The sequence below is a fragment of the Bos indicus genome, chromosome 1, assembly GCF_029378745.1.
Source record: "Bos indicus isolate NIAB-ARS_2022 breed Sahiwal x Tharparkar chromosome 1, NIAB-ARS_B.indTharparkar_mat_pri_1.0, whole genome shotgun sequence".
Classification (NCBI taxonomy): domain Eukaryota; kingdom Metazoa; phylum Chordata; class Mammalia; order Artiodactyla; family Bovidae; genus Bos; species Bos indicus.
This window is the reverse complement of record NC_091760.1, coordinates 144,665,819-144,687,980: the sequence shown is the minus strand read 5'-3', so window position 1 is coordinate 144,687,980 and position 22,162 is coordinate 144,665,819. Positions and strand designations below refer to the sequence as shown.

Genomic DNA, 22,162 nt, shown 5'->3' with positions numbered 1-22,162 from the left:
TGAGCCCATCTTTGCATGAAATGTTCCCTTGGTATCTCTAATTTTAAATATAATTTAATACACCTCAGTTCACCTACTGGGCTTGTGTTTATCATTCTTATTGTCTGGACAGCATCCCAACCTCTGACATTGTTTCTCCATGGATACTGAACATTTAGTTCATTTTCAGAGTTGGATTCACTCACTCTGAGCACTGACCAGCCTGGGCTCTGTGCAGACCTGCTCCTGGCACACACAGTCTGGAGGGGATGGTCAGAGAGCAAGTGACCAGACAAAGGGGCCTATGCCCTGAAGGTGTGGAGACAAGGCCATGGTGAGAACAAAGGGCTTCCCTGAGACTGGGGTGCATGGTGCTCAGGAGGGGCGTCCTGTAGTGGGTGGTCTCTGTTGGAGGGCTGGGGGGCTTCAGTGGCGCTGCATGGAGTGCATTGCTGTGGACATCTGTTATCCGGTTAGAGCCAGGCTGCAGAAGCTGCAGGTGGAAACCAAGTGGCCATCAGAGACCCCCGGGACCTGGGCCCCACTAGCACCTGTCCCCAGGACCCCATGAGACCCCCACCTTCAGTGCGGCCATTCAGCTCCCAGATGGCCTCCAAGTCCCTAGAGAATCAATGGAGGTGAGACAACTGTCCTGGGAGCTCCAGGGTGACATCAGATGATGGAGCTCAGGGCACAGGGGGTGACAGAGGTTGCGTCCAGTCCAGTTCAGCCCACGAGCCAAGAGCTCAGCCCACATGTTTATCTTGAGTCTCACTGTCCAGAGCACTGTCTTCTCCCAAGCCCACCAAGCCCCGATGTGTCCACCTGCACCAGGCTCTTCACCACTTGTTGGCAGTGACCCCTGACCCCGTCCAGGGCCCAGCACAACATGAAATTCAGACTCCTTGTTCACAGATCGTTAACAATTCCTGAACAGTGACAGCTGAGCCTCCAACCAAGGGTGGGTCAGCAAGACCTCTGACAGCCTCGTGTGGATGAAAAGAGCAATGTCGTGGCCAAATCCTGCCCATGTTAAAGAAAAAGGAGCCCATGACACTCGCTAAGGTGCTAAGGGCCTTCCCAAGTGGCGCTAGTGGTAAAGAACCCACCTGCCAAAGTAGGAGACACAAGAGAGGCAGGTTCGATCCCTGCGTCAGGAAGATCCCCTGGAGAGAAAATGGAAACCTACTCCAGTATTCTTGCCTGGAGAATGCCATGGACTGGGGAGCCTGACGGGCTACAGTCCGTGAAGTTGCAGAGTCGGACAGGACTGAAGTGACTTGGCATGCAAGGGACTACTCTTGCGGGGGCGGGGGGACCCCTGCAGTGGGGTTTGCAGGAGGGGAGAGAGGTCGAGCTCAACTCCTAATACAACCTGGAAAGTGGGGGTTTACAGCCAAGGAGCAAGGTGGGGCCAGTGGATGGAGATTTCGAAGAGCAAACACTGGGGCCTGGGGATATGGCTAAGCCCCTCGACAGGGCCCTTACTGAGGGCAGGTGATCAGTATGAAGGCTGAAGAAGAGAAACAGATCAGATGTTCAGAGAGCTCAGAGTCCAAGGGAGGGGGTTCCCCCAAACTGACTTGGACTTGTAAGGATCAAAGACAGAGGTCAAGGTCAGAGGCCAGGATTGTCTGAGCTGCCTGGTCTGTGGCACTTTGTCAAAGTTGCCCAGGAAAGGAGTCCAGGAACAGGATGTACAAATGTAGCCGCTGGCCGGTGCCGCCCACCCGCTGGACAGACACATGCTGCAGGGGGTTATGTAGCCGGCCGCCACTCACTGCCAGATGAGCAAGACCAACTTCCAGCCCCACAGGAAGATGGACAGGAGCAGCAGATGGACAGCAGCCCCTGAGGAGCAAAGCACAGGGGCTGCAGAAGGCCAGGGCCCACTCCCGACAGTCGTTCTCTCCTGTCCTCTAAGCATAACCCACTGTACGAACACAATGCCACCAACCCAGGCTCCTGACAGCAGGAATGGCCCCTCCCCACCTCCTCCTTCCCACAAGCACACCATGGACGGACAGACAGATGACACTCGGGATTGCTGTGTGCCCCTCACCGCACCCCACCCCCTGGTCAAGTTCGGAGTGACATTTCCTGAACTTGAGGAAAGTGACTCGGGTGCAGTGGAGGCCACCGGGCCACCAATGGGAGCACTAAGCTCCCAAGGGAGGGTGTTCATGGACCTTTCCACAGAGGGATTCTGATGAGGCGGGGGTGTCCAGAGCCCAGGATGAGACCCAGTGGCGGGGGCGCTGCAGTAGGCTGAGAGGAGGGCTGGTCACGGCTGTGCTCAGCAGCCGTGGGGGTCCTTGGAGGATGTGGACAATGATGGGCAGGGTGTCTGTGACATCTGGGTCCACCCTGGTCAGTTCCCTGACATGCCCCTCCACCACTGCCACTGTCCCCATGGTGTCAAACTCACGGTGCCACCCCCACCGTGCCACCCCCACCATGCCACCCCCACTGGCTTTTGCAGCCTTCATCCAGCCCTGCTTCATCCTATGGGTGGGGGACAGGGCAGGGACAGCAGCTGGGCTCCATGGGGAAGAGACAGCTCTCAGACAAGCAGGGCCCCCCTACTAGTCAGAAAGCCCTCGCTCCATCACACCCCTGGTCCATTCCATGCCCCCACGGGCCCTGCTCACTCCTCCCCCCATCAGCCACCCAAGCCTGGTCTCTAGTCCCTCCCTCCACTGGGTCTTTCCCTGTCCACAAATGTGATCCAGTCTCCAACTGGGCTGCTCCACATGTGGCCACGGCCTGGCATCACTGTCCACTGCCATCTGTCCCTCTGCTGCCCGCCTAGCCTGGCTGCCCTGGAACAGCTGCCCACTCGCTCATGTGATACTGGTGTCCTCCTCAGTGGGTCCCTGTTTGAATAAACAACTTCACCCTGTGACCTGGGGCGGTTACCCCCTACAGCGGAGGGTGTCTGCCAGCCCCTCCCCAGCGCTGTCCCAGGTCAGCTACTCCCAGCCCCACCCCTAATGTGTGCCCAGGACAGAGGGGCTCCGGAGGGGCTCAGTGAGCCACTAGACCCCCCAAAGTCCAAAGGTTGTGAGTCCCGTGCTGGGACCCCCATTCCTGTTAGATAGGCAGAATGCTCCCTGCCTGCCCAACCCTGGGTGGCGACACAACCCACGAGTCCCAAGTCCACACACATCCACTGCTGCCCCCTATTCACAGGGCACAGCAGGCCTGCAGCCACCCCCTTCCTCCCCAGGGCTCTGACCCCCATCAGGGCTTCTACCGAGGGGTCCCTGCAGGTGAGAGGTATGACAGCCCTGCCATCTCCTTGCAGCAGCAGTGACCCAGAAGCTGTGCCAGGGCCTGGGGACAAATGTGGCTGAGAACTAGACAGAGTCCCAGGTCCCCAGGGGCTGCTGTAGAGGGGAGACAGAGACCACCAGGAAAGATCTCCATTCTGACGGGCTCTCTTCCGGTGGCAGGTGTGGTGAGCAGGATAAGCACCGTGCTGTCCCCCACAGCCCACAGCACCGCCACCCCTGACCTGGTGTCTGTCCCAGATGCACCGGCTCCCGGTCCCTCCCCTGCACACGCTGGCCCGCTGGCCCCCTGGCCCTGTCTTGTGTCCTGCTTCTAAGGTCACCCTCCTCTTGTGAACGACCTGCCACCAGAATGTCCCCTAGTGCTCAGCCTACAGAAGAGTCACAGTAAGGGTTTCCTGAATAAATGACCCTCTGAATGAAAGAATGAGGAGGTGGTTTTGGAGCTGAGACCTCCCACGGGTGAGAAAAGAGACAGGCCAAGTACCAAGGGGAACCCTGAGCAGAGGGAGCAGCCCGTGCAAAGACCCTGAGGTGGGGATGGGCTGGGCCCTTTGAGGGCAGAGGTGGTAGAAGCAGGCTGGGGGCAGGGGGCAGGCAGAGGTGGGCAGAGCCAGACCAGTGGGGCAGGGGCTGTGCCAGGGGCTCCTGCAGAGGGGGAGCAGAGAGACTCCTGCTCCCAGCGGCATTCTACTACCCTCTTTCTGACACAGCCAGCTCAGCCTGCACGATGGGCACCAGAAACAGACCCTCCAAAACAAACACACTGCACCAGAAGTCACGTCGAGTACACAGAAGTGACTTTACTTTCAGACAGGGTGCTGATCAGCTGAGTGTTGATGGCATGTGGAACATCTCAGATCCTGGCCCTAACCTTCCCCTTGATTCCTTTCAGAGCTGGTGGTCGCAAGTGTGAAGTCTGCTCCGGCAGAGTCCACAGGTGCCTCCCCTCCCCCTTCCATGCTGCCTGCAGCCCAGTCTGGGTCAGCCCGGCATCCAGATCAGGAGGGGAAGGTGGGCGCCTCGGCCAGCGGGCGGGACATGCTCTGGATGGCCCACTGCAGAATGCCGTCAAAGGAGTGCTGCGGAAGCAGAGAGCGGGCTCAGGGCCTGGCTGGAGCCTCAGCGGGCAAGTGTGCCTGCCTGGCCCACAACCCATCTGCTCTGGCCTTCAGGGCCGCCTGAGTCATCAACATCTGACCCAGCTGTCCTACTCAGAGGTGAGGATGTTGAGGCCTGAGGCCCCACCGTACACGTCCACTCCTCCAAGCATCCCTTATGCCTGGGCATGGCCACCACGGCTGTTTGGCTCCTCGTGGCTTCTTCCCAGGTGACCAGCAGAGCCAGCTCCTTCCCTCCCTCCACCCAGCTCTTTGCAGGGCCTGCCTGGTGCTCCAGCAGGACTCGGGGAGCCGCAGGAACGCCCAATATTCCAACAGAACAAGGTGATCTGCTCCAGAAGGGCCTGTGCGTCTGCCCCCTGCCTCCTGGGGCCCTGGGCTCTCTAAGGACACCTGTAGTGTCTGGGACCTGCCCGTGCCCAGCCCATCACATAAGGCAGGGCCTCCATGGTCAGCTGGGATCCCCAAGTGCCACACCAGGGTCCTGAAGAGAACACACGCTGGCCACCTGAGGCCTGGGGGTGGCTGGAGAAATTTGACCTTTCCTAAAAGCCACCTTTTCTTCCCAGTTATTCTAGCTGCTCATCATCAGGTAGAGAAGCCTGCGTTGAGAGCAGTGAGTGAGGGATCTGCAGGGTCCAGAGTGCCCAGCCCCCACCCACACCTGGGGAAAGTCTCGACCTCCATGTCAGGCTTCAGCGGCCCTGGTGCCAGATTCTGCACCACCAGCCCTTCAGGTCCCAGGCCTGGGACCTCCAGGGAGGCTGGGAAGGAGGCAGCTCCGGGCCCCCTCTGGCTTGTTTGTGCACGGAGGTGCCAGCGCCATCTGGCAGTGGGGGCCCATGGAATGCCATGGGCCCGGAACAGGGGTGCTGACTGCTTCAGAGGCCGTGGAGAAAGGGGAGGAGGGGAGGAGGAGGGGGCTGGGTGACGTGTTACCTCACTCAGGAGGGACTCCAGGTCGTCCCTGTGTAGAACCGGCTCATGACCAGCAGAATCATCCCCCACCTGGATCCCAGAAAGATAGGAAGTCAACCCAACTTCCACACCCCTGCTGGGGTCATCACCACAGAAGCAGGACTCTCTACAGAGGGGGCAGGGCTGGGGGCAGTGGCCATGCCAAGGGAGCGGTTGCTGTGTACTTCTCCAGGTGGGACCCTGGGAACTGATTTCTAACATCCAGCTCCTGGGGGCGGGGCAGAGATGGAGTGGGCATGAGTGAGGTGGGGGCTGCCCACCGAGGGCCCTGCCACCCCTCTGAAGTGGCTGCCCAAGGCCCCGGGGGCCTGCCTGCCTCCACAGTTCTGGGGGAAGGAGCAGCTGGGAGGATTCCTGTCACCAATGAGAATCCTGAGGCCCAGAGAGGAAGGGTCTGATCCCAAGCCAGCCCTTCAGTGACCCAACAGTCATGCGTTCCCTGCCCTGCTCCTGGGTGAGGGGCCAGAGCAGATGAGGCACACTCCCCTATCACAGGTTAGGAGGGGGACAGGCCATACTAAGTGGAACCATAAGACAATGCCGGGTTTGCAGCTGCAAACAGCCACTTGTTCTGGCCCCTGGAGGGGCCACCAGCCTGGTGTGGCTCAGCATGGACAGCAGACGGCTGGGGGTGAGGCGAGACTTCCAGAAGGAACAGGGCACCAGCAGGTGGGGGCCCTCTGTGCCCAGTGTCCCAGAGCCCAGTCACCCACAGAGTGTAAGGAGGGAAGAGATGGAGGCGGGGCTGGGAGGTGGGATGGACCATGGACACGGGTAGGACATCACCACCCGGGGACCTCCAAGGGTTCTTCCATCACCACCCGGGGACCTCCAAGGGTTCTTCCGGGGCAGGGATGGGGTTAGGAAGTCCCTGCTGGGGTCTGGAGGCTTCTGAACAGGAGAAACTGGTGGTGGTGGTGGGGGATCCCCAGGTTTTGAGGGAGCCCTGGGAAGTAAGTTTCAATGAGGTTAGGGTTACTCCTCCCAAGGTCCCAGGGTCCCAGGCTGCTGGAGGACTGTGGAGATGACACGGGAGGGGGGTGGGGGGGAGTCACACTGCTCACCTGTGTGTGCCTGCTTGCTCATTCCTGGTGGGGAGCCTCCTTCCTGCTCTCCCCGCCCCACCCCCAACCCAGGATGGCGCTCCTGGCAGGGGTTGGGGGGGGTGGGGGTCGGGGGTCGGGGATGAGCTCAGGGAAGCTGGGGGTAGGGTGCTGGGGGTTAGGGGAGCCCTGAGACTGGGTTAACCGTGAGCCAGGCCTGCAACCAACCAATGACTTCACAGCCACTGTTGCTTAGGAGGGTTTCCTTTTTTTTTTAAAAAAAGTATTTATTTGGCTGTGTTAGGTCTTAGTTTCCACAGCCAGTCCACTGGACCACCAGGGAAGTCCCAGGAGGGTTTCCTTTTTAGGTAGATTTAAGTTAAACAAGAATCGATTTAAATAAAAATATCATACATACATAACCGTCAGGTGGTTTGGTGCTCACTGGGAAGCTGGCCCCAGGGCTTCCCCTGGCGATGTGCCCACCACCCCCAGCCCCCAGCGTCCCTCCCCTCACCTGCGCCCCGGGGCCGACGGCGCCGGCGGTGAGCTTGGGGGTCGCGGGAGCCGGGCGGGCGGGGCTCGCGGCAGGCGCCCCCTCCCCAGGGGCCGGGGCGGTGTCTCCGGAGCAGGCTCTGCAGCGCAGGGCGGCCCTGGCGAGCGGAGGAGAGGCTTCGGGCTGCCCGGTTGGGGCCAGGCTGGGAGCGCCCTCTGGGGACCCAGGTCTCGAAGAGTCTTGGTGGGGGGTGCCGGCCCTCCCCCTCCCCCTCCCGAGCCCCGCACTCACCCCGGCCGAGTGGCGCAGCCGGGGAAGTGGCAGCGCCAGTGGAAGGCGGCCGCGCAGTGTGCGCATCGCAGCGCGTCCGCGCCGTCCCCGCACACCCCGCAGCGCGCGCCGGGCACCGGGCCCTGTGGACCGACAGACCACGGCGGGGTGACCGAGGGCCCGGGCGAGGCAGGGGTGGGGTAGGGGGGATGGGGAAGTGGCGGTGGCCTGAGCGTCTCGAGTTCAGGACCGCCCGGACCCCGCCGGGGCCGAACGGCTCGGAGGGGCGCACGGGGTAGGGGAGCGGGCCCGAGATCCAGACCAGGACAGGTCAAGGGCACTCCAGCACCTTTGGGCTGCGGCCTGGAAAAACCAGGTGCCCGATCTACATCCTCCTTGGTGGGCCCAGGCCCCCTCCAGGGCTGGTCAAGAGGTCCCCGGAGGCCGGGCTCCAGAGGATGCAGGAGGGACTGGGAGACCTGGGACTACCCAGGTCCCAGGTAGACTGCGAACTACCTGCTTTATTGTTCTGCCCTGGTGGGGTGGATGGGCGTAGAGGGGCGGGGGGCGGATGGCGCTCGGTTTCAAGAGCAAGGAGAGAATGGTCACCCTGGCTGGAATCCCTCCAGGAGCCCCCTTCCCCCCACCCTCTCCCAAGAGCCCCCACCTTGTTCTGGGTAATCTCACAGCCCCCACAACCTCTGCACCTCCCTTCAGCCTCCTCCCACCTGCCCTCCCCATGGCCGGCCTGGCTGCTCCTGAAAGCTCCACACCCACCTTTGTCTGACTCCTACCTCCTTAACCCCCGCGACTGTCCTATTTCAGGCTCGCCTGGCTGCCCCAGTGGACCCTGGGCTCCCTGACCCCAGCACCCCCTCACCTGCTGCCCCTCAGGGCCCACGCACAGTAGGGGGCGCAAGGCAGAGGGGTCGAGCACGGGCAGGGGCGCTACAGAGGGCGGGGCCAGCAGGTGCTTGTAGGTGACCGCAGCATCCGTCCCAGGGGGCAGCCCCGTGGAGAGTGCCCTCGCCTCTTCCCCTGACCTCAGACCCAGGAAGGCCTGGAAGCAGAGGGTCAGCTCTCAGAGGGGCTGCAGGGGGCTTGCCTAGAACCATCCGGGGTTCATGAGCATGGGGAGCCTGGGGCCCACACTGGGTGGGAAAAGTCGAGGCACGGTTCCTGGGTCTGTGGCCCCTGGCCCTCTCCCCACCAGAAGGCAGTGCCCCGTGGCCCTTGGAGGCTGTCAGAGTAAACACTCTGGGGCGCGTGTCACATCCTTCATGCCTTTGTGGCGACAGAACGCTCACTGCGTTTTGGAGAATGTTATCTGTGATCGAGATGTGTCCCCTGTGTCTGCTAGCAGCTGAGGGCCCAGAATCAGCGTACTGAGCAACCAGTCCTCATAAGGGCCACTTCCCAGTGGGCTGCACCCCCATGGCCCCACAGGAAGAATAAAGTCAGACTGATGGGGCCAGGCCAGCGTAGGGGGGCATGGCTTCATGGCTGGGGCAGGTCCGACCCACAAGAGTGGCCAGGAGGCAAGGAGCAAGTAGACAGAGGGGCCGAGAATGGTCTGGGCATACCGGAGTCTCTGCAGGCAGCTCCTGGGGCCGGGGCTGCTCTGCCCGGGGCAGGTCCCGCTGGGCTGTTGTTCCCTGGACGCAGTTGGAGCACCTCCAGGTCCCGCTGGTCACCGGCCGGGGACATGCGGGGCAGGACAGAGGGGACAGTAGACTCCCATACCGGCAGCGCAGGGGAGGCCTGAGAGCTCCTCCAGGTCACCCACCCTCATGGTCCCCAGAGGGGGAACCCTGGGTGGAGACCAGGGGAAGGGCCTGCCCACTCGTCAGCAGGAGAGCCTGGGGGGCCAGGATCGCTAGCCCTGGTGGGATGGCCTTCACCAGCATGGCACGTCCCCTGAGTGCTTCTCGGATGAGCCCCGAGAAGTCCTGACGCCTGGGAACCGGCAGTGGCCCATGCCTGTATTGGCTCCCATGGACCCTGCCTAGCAGGCATGACCTCCGAGGCTGGTGTAGGTACACGCTTGGGACCCTCCCCCAATTCCTTGGGGGGACGGTGTCCAGCAGAAAGGGAGCCGGTCAGGGGCAGGAAGGAAGAGAATGGAAGGGCAGTGTTTAGCGGAGCCGAGGGATGACCCTGGCTAGAGATGTGACCTGCTCAAGGTCATGTGATGAGTGGGGCAGGGCCAGGTGGAGAATGCCAACCCCATGGTCCTCCCCACAGACCGGGCTGCCCTGACCTATGCGAGCTGGTGGCAGAGGGAAGCGCTCTCCCTGTGGGCCAGGACAGGGGACCTTGCGCCAGGCAGAGGATGGGGAACCCCCTGGCCCTTGGGGAGCAGCTCTATGGCCTCCATACTTCCCAACCTGACTTGGAGCCAGACTCTGCTTAGGATTCGGGGTCAGCTGCTCAGGGGAGCTGACCTCCTTGCCTTGGGTCTCAGGGCCCCATAGGCCAGACTGGAGGGACAGTATGGCCATGCAGGGAGGTGGGGTGGGAAGATCCCAGGCCCCAGACCCACCACCCAGAGACCTGAACCAAGGCCCCTCCTGGGCTGGCCTCACCATCCACTGGTCGAGCGATGGGATTTCTGGGCGGGGGGTGGGGGAGGAAGGGGGGGGCAGAGGCTCACCTGGGGATCTCGCTGAGTGGCGGGGTCAGGCAGGCCAGGTGGAAGGCACGGGGGCAGCCATCACAACAGAGCAGTTCCCCGCCATCCCGGCAGGCCGCACACTCGTCCTCATTCTTCTGACAAGAGACACGTGCGTCTGGAAGACCCAGGATGGGGCGGCCCTCCCAGAGACCCCACCCCCACAGTAGTCCCCCAGGGACACCCAAGTCCCCTGGCCCACTCCCAACTGAAATCCTGCCCTGACTGCCTGCTCCCTGGGGTGCCCCACGACCCCACCATCTCTCAGACTCTAGCCCCCAACACCCTCTCTTGGGAAGAGAGAACAGTCTTTAAGAAAGTCTGGCTTCCCATGGGTGCCTGTGCTCCAGGGCCCTGAGGCTGCAGGCCCATCCCCATGCAGCCCCTTCCTCACAGGGCAGTGGAGGGCAGCCCCAGCAGTGTTCCCCTTGGCCTTGGGCACCCGATGTCCCCTCCACCTGAGGCTTGCTGGCACCCTTGGCTGGATGCGCCCACTGTGCCTCCTTGGACGTCATCTTCTTTGGAAGTCCCCCTCCCCTGCCTGGGACGACAGGGCCGGACTGATGTGCACAGCGATGAGCACACTGACCATAGTAATACCCCACCCCGGACCCCGCCAGCCTCGGGGCTCCTGGGAGCACCTGGTGGAGGTGTTGGGTTCTAGAGCTGGTTCCACCTTGTTCAGAACCAGTTCGAGGAACCCAAGAGCTTCTGTGGCTTCCAGCAGGGGCCACCGTCCCACCTAAGGGCCCAACTACGAGCACGGGACAGTGGGCACCTGGGCCCAGGAGGACTCACCTGCTCTGACTTATGTGACTTTTTACACTTGTATATTATCAGGGAAAAAAAAAAAATTAAAATCAAGAACTCCACACTGAGAGCAGAAGTTTGGCTCTCATGCCCCAGTCCCTGGACGAGTGACAGAAACCACCCTCCCTTCTCAGATCCTGGAATGCTCCAGGCTCTACCTGGTGCAGCTGGGGCTCGCTGGGGAGGGCAGGAGGGGCTGGGGCCCTGTCCCGTGGGCCAGCCCTGGAGTCACCTCCACCCTGTGGGGATATGTGGGCGGATCAGCAACAGGACAGAGGAGGCAGGAGGGGCCGACCCCAGCCCCCAGCAGAGTCCTGACCCAAGGTGACGCCACTGTCCCTTGAGTGCTGGGGGAGGGGACTGAAGGCCAGGCTTCCCCAGGGGTGGTCCCTGCAGTACTTACAGGGGCAGGGGCCTGGGTCCCCTTGGCTCTGACCAGGGTCTTCAGGCTGCTGCTGCGGGTCTTGTTCTTTCCCCCAGCGGGGTCTTCAAACTTGTTGGGTGTGTAAAACTCCCCCCCAACCTGAATGCACTTCTTGGAGCCACCTGGGGGGAGATGGGGGGGCCTGGCAGGGAGGCTGTACATGTGCTGTTCCTCCCCCAACCCCACCCCCAGTCAGCTCTGGGGCCAGGTCCTGGGCACAGCTGGGGTTCTCGCTTGGGGAAGGAAGCGTGTCTCCCAAATTCACATCCACTTGGAACCTCAGAAGCAACCTTATCTGGAAGTCGGGTCTTTGTAGATGTTAAGATGGGCTCACACTGGACCCTACGTCCAAGGACAGGGTCCTTCTGAGAAGAGAAGGCAGAGACACAGGGAGGAGGCAGAGGCTGGAGTGATGACACCACAAGCCAGGGCACAGGGTTGGGGCAGCCACTCCAGGAGCTGCAGGAGCTGGGAAGCTCTGCCGTGGAGCCTTGTGAAGGGGCAAGCGTGGTCCTGCCCGCACGGTGGTTTTGGAGTTGCTTGAAGCCACCCTGTTTGTGGCGATTTGTCACAACAGCCCTAGGAGTCTACTGCAGGGACCATCCCTGGAGCCTGGTGAAACTGGAGCCTGCATCAGCTCCCAGGGTCCTCGAGTGCCCTGTGGGTGCCCAGCACAGGGTGTGGAGGAAGGAGGTGATGCAGTGGTATGTCAGGCAGGGCGGGGGTTGCACTTGTCCCCCTTAGAGTCCAAGAGTACCCCCTGCCCAGACCATCCCCTCCAGAGACGGCAGACCCACTGGGGGAGCAGGGCATGCCAGCTGCCTTGCCCGTGTCCCAGCTGCTCCGGAGCCTCCAGGGAGCTTCGTGGGGACGTGGATGCACTGGCAGCCTCTCCCAGTGCCGTCTACCTGACTCAAACACTTGCTGGATAAGAATCCCCTCCACGGCCCCACGGGCTCCTGGGACGTCCCCAGAGGACACAGCCATGGCTCTCTGGACCGAAGTGGACATGGTCTGAATTCCTAGGAAAGTGAGCATCAAAGTGGGCGGGGGTGGGGGGACAGTCATCAGTTGGGTGAAGACCCCTGAGCACAGGCAGTGGGGAGCCAGAGGGGTCTGGGCAACAGAATCCTTCCTTCTTCCCACCCAGGGCAGGCCAGACTCAGACAGACAGACAGCCTGCCTGTCACTGCAGAGATGGCCATGATGTGTGTGTGTGTACGCGTATGTGGTATGGCCTGGTGTATGGTGTGAGCTGGCTGAAGACAGCAGGCAGGAATGAACAGGGACCCTGGGACATGACCCTGGACAGTGCTGGGAGGGGGAAGGGTCCCCAGGGCCTGCCCACAGGTTGGCACCAGCTGGCCCACAGGTTGGCACCAGCTGGCCACGAGAGGTCTCTAGGGTCCCAGTTTGTGTCCAGCCAAGGGACAAGGAGAATTCTCTGGAGGAAGCAGAGTCCAAGCTGGCCCTGACGGTCGGGGCATTTCGGATGGGCACAGGTGGGGTGACTCCAGGCCAGCATGGTCCCAGCTCCCAGGATGGCCCCTGACCCCAGGACCTCGGGCCTGGCTTACCATTGCCCAGCGGGAGGCGCTGTGGTTCTGCATTGCTCTCAGGCTTCTTGGCGGGCTTGGTCTTGGTTTGGGAGCCTGTGTTGGCTGGGTGAGGGGAGAACCGACAGCCTGGCCCTCTTTCCTCTGCTGGGCCAAGGCTGAGGGGCAGGTGGGAGAGCCCCAGCAGGGGACTCCCAAACTCTGGTGGATCCCCTTGCTTTACCCAGCTCTGGTGTCCACATCAGGAAAAAGGAAGAACACCTGTCTGCCTACCCAGGGGGCTCGGGGGCAGCATGGATTGCCAGGCTCACCCATGTCCCTGGAGAGACCTCTGCCAGGCTGGTCAAGTAGGAGGGACAGATGCTCCCGAAGCTGGTTGGGAGGGGGTGGTCAGGGAGGGGTGCAGTCTGGGGGGGTGTGTGTGGAGCTCCGCAGGGGATCTGTGACCCCACCAGCTTCTCAAATGGAGTACCTGGACTGGAGGTGCCCCTTGGGGACGGGGCTGCTGGTGGGGCAGTCCGCGGCTCCTCGAGTGCCTTCCTCTTGGTGGGGGGCCTGGGCAGCAGCACAGTGGCCTTGGGACCAGCCGGGGGCCTCCTCCCCTTCCGGGGCTGGCTGAGGTCCACATCTGCGGGGCACATGCAGGGCCAAGGGCCGAGCTCAAGCCCAGAACTGACGCCTCGTTCAGGGAAGTGAGGCCTGACCCTTGGTCTCTTAGAACCCAAGATGGTCTAGGCAACATCAGGGGCTCCCTAAACACCCCATCCCTCCCCTCTTACAGTCCAGTTGGGGCCCAGAAGCCGACTCCAGCTGCCCCAACCCCTCTGAAGGAGGCTAAGCCGGCCAGGACCCCAGCCTCCGGTGCCCCCCACCTTTGGGGAAGGTGTCCAGGATGGACTGCAGCCGGGCGTATCTCTCCAGGTTGTAGTCCTTGAAAAGAACCCTCCAGAAGTCCAGGATGGCGCCGGTGTCCTGGGTCAGGAGCCACGAGAGGAGCGCGTGGAAGGCCTGTGGACAGCCCTCCTTCTCCTTCAGGCGCAGGGTCTCCTGGAGCAAAGGTGGGAGTGGGGGCCCTGCCCTGCCGCGTCCAGGCCCCACTTCCTGCTACCTCCACCGCGGTCGGAGGGCGAATGCTGACCCCGAGGAAGGCAGCTGTGTCCATCCCCTAGGCTTGGGCAAGTGTGGGGATGGCGTGGGGGTGCTGGGGTGACGTGGGGGGCCACCTGGGCTTCATCTTACGGGACTGTGCTCAGTTTAAAGGCGGAATGGGGAGGGCAGGGAGGGTCCTGGGGGCGCAGTAACTTGTCCTGGAGACCACGCCCTCCGCTGGTGGGTGGGGCGTGGTCAGGCTGCGGCGTTAGGAGCTGGGACCCTTTGGCTCTGCGGCTTCGGGGAGCAGAGGGGCGTTGAGGGCGGAGAGTGGGGCGGGGCGGGGGAGGTCCCTATGGAACGCATCTGCCGAGACCCTGCCGGCTCCAGGGACCGGCGTTGGGGCAAGTCTCCCGCGCGTAGCGCCTCTGGGTCGCGGCCCACCTGGAACTTCTCCTCGGGGACCACGTCGTGGTCGGCCAGCGCGTGCAGCAGCGGGAAGGCGCTGTCCACGGCCACCGCGATCTCCGTGCGGTGCAGCCTCAGCAGGCGGCGCAGCGCCGCGTCCCCACCGGCCCGGGTCTCGCCCGCCATCGCGGGGTCCGGGGACGCGGCGCTGGGGGCCCCCTCTCCCCGCCTGGGGTCTTGGGGCTTCAGGGCGCCGCTGGCCTTGTGGGGTGTCCGGGCCGTGTCTGCCTCCTGGTCCTTGCGCTCCGCCTGCGCCGGGGACACCTGGGCGGGCTCACCTGCTCGGGGAGAGGGAGTCCTGACAGCTTCCTCCGGCCTCCTCGGGGCCGGAGTCTGTTATACCTGCGTCTCCTGGGAGAGAGCAAGGGCCGCTCCGCCAATCAGGGCCCAGGCAGCTTCCTCAGGGGCCAGAAACTTCCCCGTGACTGAGTTCCCCAAGGTCCCAGCCACCTGCCAGCGCCCTTGAACACCTCCGGCAGGCTGCTGACTTTTCTTTCCGTTGTAAAGAAGCGTCCAAACTCAATTCCCAAAACGTGGTTCCGGCCAGCATCCCACGGGGCACTGTTCAAATGGGGGAAAGCAGTGCTGGGTGTCCTCCAGCAGCTGCCAGGGGCCAGCGCATGAAGCCTCCAGGGAGCTGAGCCGGGGCAGGGAGTGGGCACTACTGCCTCCGCAGCTGCTGCTCAGAATCCCTAGTCTGGGGCTGTAGGAGGGGTCCAGTGAGGGGTGCTGTCTGATAAGGGGTGCCCTGGGTTATGACTTAGTGTATCAGTGGGTTCAGTGCTGGGCATCACCTGGAGGCTGGGTGATGCGGGACAAGTGTCTCTCCTTCTCTCATCTTTGAAATGGACACTTTCCACTGGGAGTCCCCAGGGTCAATCCATCCTCTACCTCCTCTGGGTGTGTTGGGAAGTAAAGCTTCTAGGAAGGTGACTAACCCCATGGACAGACATATCTGAGCATTAGCCATGGGAGCCCCTGTCTGGCTGGCTCACAGCCGAGGGAGGGGCACCCCAGGGGTCTTCCTAGGGTTGGGGACAGAAGCTTCTGGGGGAAGTGAAGAAGGCTCCCTGGAGAATCACAGCAGGGGTCCCTGGTCCATGAGATGGGAACAGCATACCAGCAATGGGTGGGCAGGGGCAGAGGACCAGGGTGTCCATGGACCCTGAGCCCATGTGGCCCAGGCAGCATGGTCTGGGTGGGGGGCAGGGACATGAGACATGGTGGGAAGGCCCATCCATGTGGTCAGGCTGCAGAGCCCAGGAGGCTTGTGGAGGAAGGCATCTGGCCAAGTTGTGTTAGGGAGAAGAGCTGGACACCTGGGGACAGGTGAGTGGGGGGAAGCCTGGGGTCAGGGCCAGCACGGGGCTGGGACCTGCCACATGGGTCAGAGAGGAGACTCATGACCAGTTGGCTGGTGGTGTCCCCAAGACTTCTCACGTGTGTCAGTCTTCATGTTTTAGACTGAGGTGAGGGTTCAGGGTGGGGGGATTGTGGGGCCCCTTCCTCCTGATGCAGGAGCCCTGCCTTGGTGTTCCCACCTCCAGGTCCTGGGCCCTCGGGCTGCTCCAAGCCTGGGGAGGGGGTGTCAGAGGTGAGCTCCAACAGCCTGGGGTCGGGCGCAGGAGGCCATGCTGAGGGCGGAGACTGTTGTCATCTCAGGGGCCAGAACTTGAGGGTGGCTCTCTTGGGCTAGCTGTCCTGTAGAATGTTCTGGAAACTGACCTGGGAGCAGGGCCCTGGTGCTGCCTACCTCAGGGGCACTGAGCCCAGTGGCTGCTGTGGGTGTGGACATGGAGGTGTGGGGCTTGGGTTCCCAGTCCTAAGTTGCCTCCAAATTCACACACAGAGGCCCTGGGATGCCAGGGACCCATGTTTGTGGCTTTGGGGTGATCGGCCCAGAGGGCCTCCCCTTTCAGCATCGTGGTCTTCCATCATCACTTTGCACCTGGTGGATTTTCTCCTTGGGGGGATGAGTGGTCATGGAGGGACACCTTAGCCACAAGCCAACTGTTCAAGGGAAATTTACAAACTGCCAAGAAGACCAAAGTCTTCACTTGACTTTTTAAAGCCCCAACACCCTTGCAGGTGGCTCTGCGTCCTCAGGCTGGCCTGGCAGCTTTGGGCGTTGCCTGGCTGCTGCCTTGGAGGTTAGCACACGGGCTCCTGTAGAGTTTTGGACTTTCCACTTCGCCGGGAGTTTCCACAGCAGCCCCTTACCTGCCAGCAACCCAGAGCGACCTGGAGGCGGCCTGCGCAACCACAGAAGGGCCCAGTGAGGGCCTGTCCTGCCTTCAGCCAGGTCACTGCCCCGGAAGCCTGAGCCTCAGCTCCTCCTCCAGGCAGTGTCCCAGCAACTTGCCTGCCCCCTGGTAGCGCATCTCTGAGGCTCTGTCCTCACCTGTGAGGGACCAAGCTCAGGAGCTCTTCCTACATCTGGGTGATGCTACATAACAGACACCCCAGTGCCACCATGCACCAGCCCTGATCTGAGTACCTGGCACCTGCCCTCACCTAGGAGAAGGCAATGGCACCCCACTCCAGTACTCTTGCCTGGAAAACCCCATGGACGGCGGAGCTTGGTAGGCTGCAGTCCATGGGGTCACTAAGAGTTGGACACGGCTGAGTGACTTCCCTTTCACTTTTCACGTTTACACATTGGAGAAGGAAATGGCAACCCACTCCAATGTTCTTGCCTGGAGAATCTCAGGGACGGGGGAACCTGGTGGGCTTCTGTCTATGGGGTCGTACAGAGTCGGAGATGACTGAAGCAATTTAGCAGCAGCAGCAGCCCTCACCTAATCTCAGAACTGCTTTGTTCAATCAGCATTGTTATCAGCCCCCATTCCATAGACTGGGAGACTGAGGCACAGAGAAGTTAACCAGCTGTGTGCTCAGTCATGTTCACCTCTGTGACCCTGTGGACAGTAGCCCACAAGGCTCTTTTGTCCATGGAATTCTCCAGGCAAGAATACTGGAGTGGGCTGCCATGCCCTCCTCCAGGGGATCCTCCCGACCCAGGGATTGATCCCAAGGAATTTGACCAAAGGCATACAACTAGTAGATGGCCTTGGGTGGATGGTGTCCAGCACTCAGGACTCAGCACTCAGGACACTTTTTGGGTGCCCAGGTCATGCCAGGCCCTCCCATTGCCCAAGGAGGAGGAAGTGCTCCCTGTGTGACATGCCCAGAAGTCAGGGAGAAGGAGGTCCCATTGGTGGGATGGGGACAGGAGGGGCTACTGCCCCTTGGCTGCTTGGCCTTGCCCCTCAAGCAAGCCTGGACACTGCAATCTTCTCCTCTTGTCCCAGACAGAAGCTTCAGTCTGTGTGTGTGTTAGTCGCTCAGTCATGTCTGACTCTTTGAGACCCCATGGACTGTAGCCTACCAGGCTCCTTGGTCCATGAGATTTTCCAGGCAAGAATACTAGAGATGGTTGCCATTTCCTTCTCCAGGGGATCTTCCCAACCCAGGGATCGAACCTGGGTCTCCTGCATTACAGGCAGATTCTTTACCATCTGAGCCACCAGAGAAGTCTGTGTGGCTACCCCAAAAGGGATGGGGTCCCAGAGGTCAGGAATCCTGAGCCGGGATGATCTCAGGGGCCTCAGAATGCCAGCCCAGGCTCAGCTGGAGGATCAGTGCAGGAGGGGCCCTGGGCCTGCTCCCTGAGGACTTCCTGGGTGGTGGGTCTCCTGCTGACTCTCTACCAGGACTTTAGCACCTTCTTGTCCTCCAGCTAGCTGTGTGTCCTTGTCTGGGCCTGTCTTCCCGAGAAAAGCTGTTCAACATTGTTACTCGTTACAAAAATGCATATTACAGCCAAGTGAGATACCACTTCACCTCCACAAGGATGGCTAGTATCAAAAACAGACAATAGCAAATGTTAGAGAAGATATGGAGAAACTGGAGCCCTCACACATTCACGGCGGGAGTGTAAAATGGTGCAGCCACTCTGGAAGTACCTTTGGCTTCTCCTTAACGAGTCCAGGGCTTCCCCAGTGGCTCAGACAGTAAAGAATCTGCAATGCATGAGGCATGGATTTGATCCTTGGATCAAGAAGGTCCCCTAGAGAAGGAAATGGCTACCTGCTCCAGTATTCTTGCCTGGAGAATTCCGTGGACAGAGGAGCCTGGTGGGCTACAGTCCTTGGAGTTGCAAAGAGTTGGATGTGACTGAGTAACTAATGCTTTCACTTTCTAATGAGTTCAACATAGCACTACTGTATGACCCAGAAATTCCACTCCTAGGTGTACACCCAAAAGAGTAAAAAACAGATACTCAAACAAAATGTTGTACACAAATGTTTATAATAGCACTATCCACAACAGCCAAAGTACAGAAACAACCCAGATGTCCATCTACAGAAGAATGGATAAAGTAGGGTTCATTATACAATAAAATATTACTCAGTTGCAACATGTGTGAACTTTGAGAATGCTACACTAAGTGAAATAAGCCAGACGGAGGAGGCCACCTAGTGTGTGATTTCATGCATGTGAAATACCCAGAAGAGGCAAATTCATAGAGACAGAAAGCAGATTTCCAGGGGGTGAAAGCCGGTAGTGAAAGGTTCTTGCTGAACCTCAAAAAGACGCCAGGATTCTTTGCCTCCAGAGGAGAAGAATTCAATCCAGGGCCAGAGATGAAGCTTGATCGCTCAGAGCTTTTGTGTAATAAAGTTAGTAAAGTATAAAGGAGATAGAGAAATCTTCTGACATAGGCATCAGAAGGGGGCAGAAAGAGTACCCCCTTGCTAGTGTTAGCAATGGGGTTATATACTCTCCAATGAATCCAAAGAATGTCTGGAGGTTGTAAAGACCTCACCAGACCTACTCCCATAATTTACATTTTAAGATAACAGAATTAGCCAGAAGGTTTAATCCAGAGACTGTCTTCAGGCAGGAAGGTAAGGAGCAGCGGCTGCGCTTTGCTGGAGCAGCCGTGAAGAGATACCCCACGCCCAAGGTAAGAGAAACCCAAGGAAGACGGTGTTGCAAGAGGGCATCAGAGGGCAAACACACTGAAACCATACTCACAGAAAACTAGTCAATCTAATCACACTAGGACCACAGCCTTGTCTAACTCAGTGAAACTAAGCCATGCCCGTGGGGCAACCCAAGACGGGTGGGTCATGGTGGAGAGATCTGACAGAATGTTGTCCACTGGAGAAGGGAATGGCAAACCACTTCAGTATTCTTGCTTTGAGAACGCCATGAACAGTATGAAAAGGCAAAATGATAGGATACTGAAAGAGCAACTCCCCAGGTCAGTAGGTGCCCAATATGCTACTGGAGATCAGTGGAGAAATAACTCCAGAAAGAATGAAGGGATGGAGCCAAAGCAAAAAGAGTACCCAGCTGTGGATGTGACTGGGGATAGAAGCAAGGTCCGATGCTGTAAAGAACAATATTGCATAGGAACCTGGAATGTCAGGTCCATGAATCAAGGCAAATTGGAAGTGGTCAAACAAGAGATGGCAAGAGTGAACGTCGACATTCTAGGAATCAGCGAACTGAAATGTACTGGAATGGGTGAATTTAACTCAGATGACCATTGTATCTACTACTGCAGGCAGGAATCCCTCAGAAGAAATGGAGTGGCCATCATGGTCAACAAAAGAGTCCGAAATGCAGTACTTGGATGCAATCTCAAAAATGACAGAATGATCTCTGTTCGTTTCCAAGGCAAACCATTCAATATCACAGTAATCCAAGTCTATGCCCCAACCAGTAATGCTGAAGAAGCTGAAGTTGAACAGTTCTATGAAGACCTACAAGACCTTTTAGAACTAACACCCAAAAAAGATGTCCTTTTCATTATAGGGGACTGCAATGCAAAAGTAGGAAGTCAAGAAACACCTGGAGTAACAGGCAAATTTGGCCTTGGAATACGGAATAAAGCAGGGCAAAGACTAATAGAGTTTTGCCAAGAGAATGCACTGGTCATAGCAGACACCCTCTTCCAACAACACAAGAGAAGACTCTACACAAGGACATCACCAGATGGTCAATACCAAAATCAGATTGATTATATTTTTTGCAGCCAAAGATGGAGAAGCTCTATACAGTCAACAAAAACAAGACCAGGAACTGACTGTGGCTCAGATCATGAACTCCTTATTGCCAAATTCAGACTTAAATTGAAGAAAGTAAGGAAAACCACTAGACCATTCAGGTATGACCTAAATCAAATCCCTTATGATTATACAGTGGAAGTGAGAAATAGATTTAAGGGCCTAGATCTGATAGATAGAGTGCCTGATGAACTATGGAATGAGGTTTGTGACATTGTACAGGAGACAGGGATCAAGACCATCCCCATGGCAAAGAAATGCAAAAAAGCAAAATGGCTGCCTGGGGAGGCCTTACAAATAGCTGTGAAAAGAAGAGAAGCAAAAAGCAAAGGAGAAAAGGAAAGATATAAGCATCTGAATGCAGAGTTCCAAAGAATAGCAAGAAGAGATAAGAAAGCCTTCTTCAGCGATCAATGCAAAGAAATAGAGGAAAACAACAGAATAGGAAAGACTAGGGATCTCTTCAAGAAAATTAGAGATAGCAAGGGAACATTTCATGCAAAGATGGGCTCGATAAAGGACAGAAATGGTATGGACCTAACAGAAGCAGAAGATATTAAGAAGAGATGGCAAGAACACACAGAAGAACTGTACAAAAAAGATCTTCATGACCCAGATAATCACGATGGTGTGATCACTGACCTAGAGCCAGACATCCTGGAACGTTAAGTCAAGTGGGCCTTAGAAAGCATCACTATGAACAAAGCTAGTGGAGGTGATGGAATTCCACTTGAGCTATTCCAAATCCTGAAAGATGATGCTGTGAAAGTGCTGCACTCAATATGCCAGCAAATTTGGAAAACTCAGCAATGGCCATAGGACTGGAAAAGGTTAGTTTTCATTCCAATCCCACAGAAAGGCAATGCCAAAGAATGCTCAAATTACCGCACAATTGCACTCATCTCACACGCTAGTAAAGTAATGATCAAAATTCTCCAAGACAGGCTTCAGCAATATGTGAACCGTGAACTTCCTGATGTTCCAGCTGGTTTTAGAAAAGGCAGAGGAACCAGAGATCAAATTGCCAACATCCGCTGGATCATCAAAAAAGCAAGAGAGTTTCAGAAAAACATCTATTTCTGCTTTATTGACTATAACAAGCCTTTGACTGTGTGGATCACACTGTGGAAAATTCTGAAAGAGATGGGAATACCAGAACACCTGATCTGCCTCTTGAGAAATCTATATGCAGGTCAGGAAGCAACAGTTAGAACTGGGCATGGAACAACAGACTGGTTCCAAATAGGGAAAGGAGTTCGTCAAGGCTGTATATTGTCACCCTGTTTATTTAACTTATATTCAGAGTACATCATGAGAAACGCTGGACTAGAAGAAGCACAAGCTGGAATCAAGATTGCTGGGAGAAATATCAATAACCTCAGATATGCAGATGACAGCACCCTTATGGCAGAAAGTGAAGAGGAACTAAAAAGCCTCTTGATGAAAGTGAAAGAGGAGAGTGAAAAAGTTGGCTTAAAGCTCAACATTCAGAAAACGAAGATCATGGCAGCCAGTTCCACCACTTCATGGGAAATAGATGGGGAAACAGTGGAAACAGTGTCAGACTTTATTTTCCTGGGCTCCAAAATCACTGCAGATGGTGATTTCAGCCATGAAATTAAAAGACGCTTACTCTTTGGAAGGAAAGTTATGACCAACCTAGATAGCATATTCAAAAGCAGAGACATTACTTTGCCAACAAAGGTCCGTCTAGTCAAGGCTATGGTTTTTCCTGTGGTCATGTATGGATGTGAGAGTTGGACTGTGAAGAAGGCTGAGCACCGAAGAATTGATGCTTTTGAACTGTGGTGTTGGAGAAGACTCTTGAGAGTCCCTTGGACTGCAAGGAGATCCAACCAGTCCATTCTGAAGGAGATCAGCCCCGGG

General features: G+C 58.2%; 2 protein-coding genes across 5 annotated transcripts in view; one reads left to right on the top strand and one right to left on the bottom strand.

Moving 5' to 3' along the window:
* Window positions 1-4,055: 4,055 nt before the first annotated feature.
* AIRE (autoimmune regulator) lies at window positions 4,056-14,517 on the bottom strand. Of its 4 annotated transcripts, none has more exons than XM_070795672.1 (14): window positions 14,175-14,517; window positions 13,514-13,688; window positions 13,114-13,269; window positions 12,663-12,746; window positions 11,994-12,107; window positions 11,065-11,207; window positions 10,820-10,900; window positions 9,834-9,949; window positions 8,764-8,866; window positions 8,061-8,240; window positions 7,202-7,323; window positions 6,932-7,067; window positions 5,333-5,401; window positions 4,056-4,354 (listed from the first exon to the last, which is right to left on the bottom strand). In XM_070795672.1, the coding sequence occupies exons 1-14, from the start codon at window positions 14,322-14,324 to the stop codon at window positions 4,274-4,276; spliced, it is 1,710 nt and encodes a 569-aa protein (XP_070651773.1). In that variant the 5' UTR covers window positions 14,325-14,517; the 3' UTR covers window positions 4,056-4,273. The 4 variants fall into 4 exon arrangements, with proteins under 4 accessions (XP_070651773.1, XP_070651779.1, XP_070651787.1 ...); XM_070795678.1 differs by having other exon boundaries at window positions 9,834-9,946; XM_070795686.1 differs by lacking the exon at window positions 8,061-8,240.
* Window positions 14,518-15,991: 1,474 nt separating this feature from the next.
* DNMT3L (DNA methyltransferase 3 like) overlaps window positions 15,992-22,162 on the top strand; it is a 44,281-nt gene continuing 38,110 nt past the window's right edge. The window contains exons 1-6 of the mRNA XM_070787838.1: window positions 15,992-15,997; window positions 16,101-16,149; window positions 16,287-16,473; window positions 17,329-17,374; window positions 17,938-18,024; window positions 19,105-19,167. Of these exons, the coding sequence (XP_070643939.1) occupies window positions 15,992-15,997; window positions 16,101-16,149; window positions 16,287-16,473; window positions 17,329-17,374; window positions 17,938-18,024; window positions 19,105-19,167 (438 nt within the window). The remainder of the gene's footprint in view (window positions 15,998-16,100; window positions 16,150-16,286; window positions 16,474-17,328; window positions 17,375-17,937; window positions 18,025-19,104; window positions 19,168-22,162) is intronic.

Bases quoted from the DNA above. Each gene is read 5' to 3' on its own strand.
- AIRE (XM_070795672.1), bottom strand. From the start codon at position 14,324: ATGGCGGGCGAGACCCGGGCCGGTGGGGACGCGGCGCTGCGCCGCCTG. The intron at 13,689-14,174 runs GTGGGCCGCGAC...CCTTTGCTCCAG, and splicing joins TCCCCGAGGAGAAGTTCCAG to GAGACCCTGCGCCTGAAGGA. The intron at 11,208-11,993 runs GTAGACGGCACT...ATCTCCCCCCAG, and splicing joins CCAGCAAGTGTTTGAGTCAG to GTGGCTCCAAGAAGTGCATT.